The 7,719-nt window shown below is 50.5% G+C and overlaps 1 protein-coding gene across 1 annotated transcript in view; it reads right to left on the reverse strand.

Moving 5' to 3' along the window:
* The window catches only part of CFAP77 (cilia and flagella associated protein 77), a 127,595-nt gene extending 121,118 nt beyond the window's left edge, over nucleotides 1–6,477 (reverse strand). The window contains exon 1 of the mRNA XM_047098104.1: nucleotides 6,286–6,477. Coding sequence (XP_046954060.1) covers nucleotides 6,286–6,477 — 192 coding nt within the window. The remainder of the gene's footprint in view (nucleotides 1–6,285) is intronic.
* Nucleotides 6,478–7,719: the final 1,242 nt, after the last annotated feature.

Consider the following 7,719-nt stretch of genomic DNA (forward strand, 5'->3'; position numbering starts at 1 on the left):
GGGGCTCGAACCCACGAACTGCGAGATCATGACCTGAGCCGAAGTCGGATGCTTAACCAACTGAGCCACCCAGGCGCCCCAAAGACACATTTTTCTTAAGAAGAGTGTAACCCAGCCCTTTTATGGGGACTCCCATGCTTTGAGAGGCCACTGAACAGCTTGAAAACCACTGCAATAGAAAACAGGGATTTGAAATCGCGTCCGCCAGCTGTAAATCAAGAACGTGTCTTTCAAATAAAGGAGAAGCGGCCTTAATTACACAATGAACAACACTTGAGCCTGGAAGGTTCTGGAAGGTCCGGGAAGCGACTGCTGAACTCAGAGTTCTTCCCGGGGGAGTGGCCTTCCCACCGTGCTGCAGGGTTCTGAGGGCCACGCAACCAGAAGGTGGCCGAGTCCAAACCTGAGGGAACCCCGATTCCGAGAGTCTATCTGCATTAATGTGTTAGAACCAAAGCACTCCTTTTCCAGAGGGACAGAGGAAGGTGGGCTCCTCCCTCAGGGCAGCTGCCCCAGGCCGTGGTGAAAAGCCTAGGAGGGAGGAACTTGCCTGGCTTTCTGAAAAGCCCACAGGTTTGAGCAGATAGACGGGCTCACTGCCTCAACTCCTGCCCATCAAAAGGTATCAGTGGGCACGGGGAGGGGGGAAGCTTTTAAAAAGAAGAAGAAAGTATAAAGGACCAAGAGAGACAGAAACCCACGGCTTACCCTAGAGAAATGAACCCTACCTACTGGCCAGCCGAGAGGGGCCGTTAGGATGCGCAGTTCATTTCTCAGCCCCCCCCCCATCCCCGCCAATGTTTTATTTTCACCTGTTACATCCTAATCGAATGTAAAAGGATTTGAGCGATCAGAGGTACATTCCCTACAACAGATAAAGCCGAACGTAACATGTTCCGATTTTAGTCAAACGTAATAAAAAGACTGACCCACGCTGGGATATTTGTACAACTGTGTTTGTCTGCCTGCCTTCTTTGCGTATGCATTTATGCTCACCAGCATCAATATTTATTAGAGATGTTAAGCCATTAGTGGGCATGGTGTGGTTGCCTAATTTTGTAGAGCATCCAATTTGAACACACTGGCTCTCAACAAATGCTTCCTCGTGACGGTAACGATAACGATGCCAGCAGCGGGGCCTGGTCTCATAAACCAGAACTCCCCTTGGGGTGGAAACCTTTGAACACTTTGGATCTCAAGAAGGTGAAATCATTTGGCCCCAGAGGGCTGAATTTTTCCTAGTCTGCCCCTGATCAGAATGTAACTCCCCCCACTTCAAGGTCCAGCTCCAGGTCTGGTCCTTCACTAAGCCCACCGAGTCCTGCTCAGCGTTTCCTCGCCCTAAATCTGAACCCCCTGGCTGGTGCCTTTCACTTGAAAGTTACAAGGAGGGACTCCATGACTTTCTTTATCTGATTAGGCATGTGTTTGCCTGCGAGTGTGTGTGTGTGTGCGCGCACGCGTGCACATTAATATGTATATAAGCAATGCACACGTATATACATATATATACATATGCACATATATACACATATATACAATATATATATGCAACATACGTATATACAAACATGTACAATATACACACATACACTCCACCTCCCCAGCTAAATAGTTAACTCTCCTTGTGGTTTGTGGGCAGGGCAAGGGTGGAGTCCTGAACCTGTTTCTATGGCCCCTCAAGACAGTTTAGGATGGTGCTGGTCACTTAGTAAACATTCAATAAACACTTCTTGGCTAGCCACAAATCCTGAGAAATCAGTAGAGCTCACATGGGAAGGAATCTTGAGAAAAATGCTATTGGAATCAGGCTCGTTGGCGGACCATTGTTGACTGCCTGCGGTGTGGATGTGACCAGTCTGGGTTGCCTTGAATTAACTGATTGTGTAATGTGGCCAAAAGGACATGGGGTGGAAGTCCAGAGACACGAATCTCATCCCACCTCTGTGACCAGGTCAGAGGGCACCTTGGATGAGTCTCTTTCTCTCTCTGGGCCTTCACATCCTCAAAAAAAAAAAAAAAAAAATTGGACTAGGTGTCTGTAAGCCTCCCTCCAACCCCAAACGATGTGATCTTATGACTCTATTTTACAAATGCATGCACTTCTTATTTGTGACATAAACCCCCACAGAAAAACAAAGTCAGTAATAAATTATGAAAAAATCGGGTGCCATGATCAGTTGCACTTTCCAAGGGTGCTCAACTGAATAAATTCCACCCCTGTACGTTGCCTGCCTCTCCAGGGCGACAGAAGATTCAAGGCTGTCAGTGGAGCAAACCCAGCAGTCTCTCCCTATAATTGTATTGACAGGATATCAGCTCAGTTTCGATGGCAGGCAGGGTGCACCCTGACAGGTTCTGTGAAGGAGCCTTGAAGGCTATTGTAGCAGGAGTCTATGTTGAGTCACAGAATTCTGGGGGAAATGGGAATCAAGCAGAAAGAAGATGGGTTCTTTCTCTGTTTAATTTTATTCCTCCCGGAGAGTCACATTTGAAGGAAGACTGGCTAACCGCACGTCACTTTGTACAATAGAGTAGAAGCCCTCTCTAATGGAAAATATTTAACTCTTTTCTTGTGGCCACATAAAACACCCAGTTGATTCCATCGGTCCCACTAATAACCAGTGGGCTTGATTTTAAATGAGGCAAGTAGTTGTTGAGCATTTGTAGATAAAATACCTGCTTGGATGTCTGCATTTTTTCACTTTTCACTTGGTTACTGCGGCATCTTGCAGACATGTTCTTGAATAACTGATGCATATACGTCCTGGCAAATTCCATGGGTGTGAAATAGCAGTGTTGGGTTTGTTCAGGCAGTGTGTCTGCATTTTAAATTAAACAAATCCTGATCGTATTCACTGGAGAAAACAATTTGAGCAACAACCCCCCCCCAATAGGGTGGAATAAACAACTATTTCTAAGGTGGTATATTTTTCGATATAGATGCAACCTTCGGCTTCTGACTTAGACAAGACCAAAATATACTCCCATTGCACTCATCCTCTTAAAGACAACCTTGGGAGAGGGCACTCCCACCTCTGCCACACACAAGAAGGCGCGCTCTCATGCGGGGGTCCGCAAACGTGCCCCTGTGACTCTGGCATACCGCCAAGAAGAAATCCACAAGCCGAGCCTCAAAACACCGCAACATATGTTAAAAAATAGTTTTTAAAGACTCCAGAGTCTGGAATACTTTCAGTTTCCTTAGCTGTAAAGCCAAGAATCCCAAGGTTTTTTCATAATTTAAATTCCGTTCAGGGGCACCTGGGTGGCTCAGTCGGTTAAGTGTCCGACTTCGGCTCAGGTCATGATCTCACGGTTCGTGGGTTCAGGCCCCGCGTCGGGCTCTGTGCTCACAGCTCAGAGCTTGGAGCCTGCTTCAGATTCATAGTCTCTCAAAAATAAATAAACCTTTAAAATAAATAAATATTGTTTAAATATAAGAAGTTGTTTGGAGTGGTAAAAGAATGCTGAGCTGGGAGCCAGGGAACACAGATTCTAACCCGGGCTCTGCCAGAACCTTGGGCAGAGGGCCCACCACAGATGGCCCCAGTGTACCCATTTGTAAGGAGGGGCCTGGAAAAGGTAATGGTCAAGTTTCCTCATTGCTCTCAAAGGTCTCTGCAACTTTTACTTAGGTCAGGTTTTGGTCGAAAATCTTGGAGAGGGTGGCAAATATCGAAATGTGGACCCAATGTCAACTGCTACAGAAAGTAGCTCATAGCCCATCAAGAACCAGAGGGAGGAAAGTAAGAAGAAAAGGCTAGCTGTCCCTGACCCAAGAAGAGCGGGGCACGATCACCAGTGACGTCCCTGCCGCTCAGGCTGAGTCACCACTGGCCAGGACAGTCCGGCTCTTCCTCTCCTGCCTTGAAGGCAGGACACCCAGCCGTGGGTCAGTAATCTCCTGCACATTTGCCAACCCCGAAGTTCAGGTCCGGGAAGGAATCAGTGACCGGATTCGTCGTGGAAGCTGTTCAGCTAGTGCCATCCAGAGGCCAAAATACTGTCCTTCTTGATATACGGGGTGAGCAAAAGGAAAAGAAGGAGGGGGGATTTTTACTCATCTGCGTATATTATATATATGGTGTGCATATGTATGATATACATATATGCATGTGTGCATATGTGCATATATATACACATAAACGCGTACATGTAATACATGTGTTTAGATACATATACCTATAGGTATGTGTGTGTATACATGTGTGTGTGTGCATATACAGTGGCCTCTTGGACAAGGCAGAGGGTTAGGGGTGATGACCCCCGAGCAGTCAAAGCTCCACCAAAGCTTTTTTGTAAGTAAGCTCTACACCCAAGGTGGGGCTTGAACTCATGACCATGAGATCAAGAGTGGCACACTCTACCGACTGGGCCAGCCAGGTGGGACCACTGTAACGTCTGACTCCCCCCAAACCTAACGACTAACAGCCTACTGTTGGGCAGAAGCTTTGTAGCCCACAGTCAATTAACACATATTTTGCATGTTATACGTACTATATACTGTATTCTTTTTTTTTAATTGTTTTTATTTCTTTTTGAGACAGAGAGAGAGCACGAGCAGGAGAGGGGCAGAGAGAGAGGGAGACACAGAATCCGAAGCGGGCTCCAGGCTCTGAGCCGTGAGCACAGAGCCGGACGCGGGGCTCGAACCCACAAACTGGGAGATCAGGACCTGAGCCGAAGTCGGACGTTTAACCGACTGAGCCACCCGGGCGCCGCTATGTACTGTATTCTTACAATAAAGTAAACTAGAGAAAGGAAAATGTTATTAACAGAATCATAAGGAAGAGGAAAAAAAGCATTTATGGTACTGCACTGTGTTGATTTTTTAAAATCTGCATATAACTGGGCCGGCATAAGATCAGATTTGCATTGTTCAAAGGTCAACCGTATATAGCTTGGGGTGGGCATCGCACACTCCTAATTCACCGTGGAGAACACTGCTAACTTCATAATGCCGTTTATTTTATATGTAAGGAGAGTGGGGTTGGCCCACTAGTACCTGCCTAGGTGAAAGCAGCGATCTAACACCCAAGAGGCTGATCAGAGGCGGAGGACTTGATTCTCCCCTTGATCCCAGAATGGTGAGCCCCATGTGTCCACCGAGAGCGGCTCTTCTCACCGAGAGGTAAGTAAAGGACCTTGTTCCACTTTGGTGGGGGTGCTAAGGGTCCATACTAAGTGTAAGGGTGCTGGTGTCATAAGCCCCCCGAGAGGGTGGGGGGTGGCCCACGAGAATAGATTGGGGAACACAAGAGGAGAGGGTCAGTGCTTTCGCAGGAGGCAATGAACTCAGCTAATTCTAGCGCGGCGGTTAAGAAAGCCCAGGTTCCCCGTACCAAAAAGCAGAAAACAACAGCAAAAACCTCTGGGCTCTAATGAGCTCCTGGCGTTCAAATACAACGTTACTGAATCCATGGTTACCACCTGCGCCTTCCACTTCCGGCACCCGGGAACTAGGCGCATTTTTGAAAGCACACTGCCCTCCAGTGGCGCGAGATAGGCTTGCTCCCTGACCGGCTTCCCGCCCCGGTGCCAAACTTCAACTCGACTTTTCCTGTGGCCCCGGCAAGGCCTGGAGATGCCCCTCCAGCATTGGGTGATCACCAGTCCCCAAACCTTTGAAGTGAGGGGGTGTGCAATAAAAGGGGAGGCGACCTGGTTAGAAACCGCAGCTCCCTCCCTCGTTCCGGCCTGCGAGTCCCCCCAGGGCAGATTTTCGCGCTCTTTTCTCCTACGGTTGTAGTTCTGGGTAAGAAGAGTATGATTGGGTGAAAATTAACTTGTGAAGTGATGCTTCCAGGGGAGACACAGAACGCTCGCCGCACTGTGGCAGCCCAGGCGTGCAGGGGAAAGGGGGAGGCGGCAGCCCGGCAGGTGGCGAGTAAGGACACAGTCTGGGTGCGCGTTCCCTGTGTGTCACCCTGTGGGTTCACCGGCAGGCTCCCGGGTAAACAGCAGCAGCCAACACCGCGGGCTCACTGGGTGTCAGGCGCTGGGCAGGGACCATCCTGTGGAACTTTCTCAACCACTCCCTTTAATGAGCGCCATTATCATCCCACTTCGAGGATGAGGAAACTGAGGCGCAGAGAGGCGACGCGACCTGCCCGGGACCGCACAGGGGTCCAGGTGTGTCTGGACCAGAGCAGGAGCTACCCACCCGGCGCTCGGACCTCGGCCGTGGGGGGCCAGGGCTCGGCGGTGGAAATCCCGGCAGCGTGGGTGCCCAGCGAGGGGGCGAGCGCGGAGGGGTGGCGGCGGGGGTGGGGGGCGGCTCACCTTGACGATGAGCGGGTTCTGAAACATGGAATCCCGCACGACCCCCAGCCTCTCGTTCTCCATGCCCGGCCGGATGTCGGCCACGGTCAGGGGCCGCCGCGGGGGCGGGCAGATCTGGCTGACCGTGCGGCGCACCGGCTGCTTCTTCTTCCGTCGCCTGGGGTCCTGGCGGGAGCTCTGGGCCTCTGGCATCCTGAGGTCGCGGGGTGCCGACCCGCTGGCTGGGTCCGGCGCGCTGCCCTGTGGGCTGGCGGGCGCGGAGGTCCGACGCGCCCGACGCCGGTCCCGGACCGCACCATCCGGCCCCGGGGTGGTTCCCGGACGCCCGCTCCTCTCCGGAGGGGGGCGCGCCCACCTCGCGCCGACCGACTCTCGCAGGGAGCCCTAAAGCCCTCCATAAGCCCCTCTGGGTCCTCAGAGCGACTTCCGGGCACCGCGCTGCGGATTGGGAAAGGAGAGAAGATCAAGACCACCCCTTGAGGAAGAATGGGACGGTCTGTCTCCATGGCGACGGGACGCCAACGGCCACGGAGCTGCCTGGCTTGGTTTTCTTTCAGGAAACTATTGGTGGCCACCAAAGTGCACCTGCTTAGAGTTTTCTCAGATAGGAGAAAACCCCAAGAATCGCCACTAGGTTGTGTTCAAAGCGACGGGGCTCTAGAAGTCCGTTTATACTTGACTTCCAAAACGAAGATACCTGCCTCCACCCTCCCCACTCCATTCATATCTGGTCCCATTCTCCTCCCCTTTCCACACACGCGCGCGCGCGCGCACACACACACACACACACACACACACACACAGGCATAGAGCGCTAAATTTTTCATGATGAAATAGAGATCTGCATTCCAGGCTTGAGGTTACTGCTAATCCAATCGGGTGATATCGAATTAGTCACCCTCTTGGGTCCTCGGTTTTTTCCCCTGTGAAATGGGTGGGAGAGGAAAGTCGAGTGTTGAATGAGCTCAGTGGTATCCAACCTTGTGCAACAGAATGGAGGGAGGCTGAGAAATTCAGATTCACTGAAACAGAGTACCTGGAAATGGGATCTGGGAATGGACTGTTTTTACATTTTGAAAAAAGAGTTTCTCAGTTTCAACTGAAAAGTTGAAGAGAGAGTACAGTGAAAACCCATATAGATTTCACCTAGGTTCACCATCTACAGACACACATTGCTGAATCATTTTGAAAATATCCGTTGTCAGTATCCTATGTGACCCTAAATACTTCAACATGTATCTGCTGCCGAAGAATTCTCATACATTGCTACAATGTCATTATCATGTCCACGGATCTTAATATGATACAACAGTGGCACCTGAAGCCCTTGAGGTCTGTATGCCAAGTTGAGAATCTGCACTTTTTAAAAGCCTCCCAGGAGATTGGCACAGTGCTTTTGGAACCACTGGCCCGGATGATCTCTAGTCTGCCTTC

Source organism: Lynx rufus, unplaced genomic scaffold (assembly GCF_022079265.1).
Source record: "Lynx rufus isolate CCGP_SWC_20201006 ecotype Redwood Valley unplaced genomic scaffold, mLynRuf1.p SCAF_44, whole genome shotgun sequence".
Taxonomy (NCBI): domain Eukaryota; kingdom Metazoa; phylum Chordata; class Mammalia; order Carnivora; family Felidae; genus Lynx; species Lynx rufus.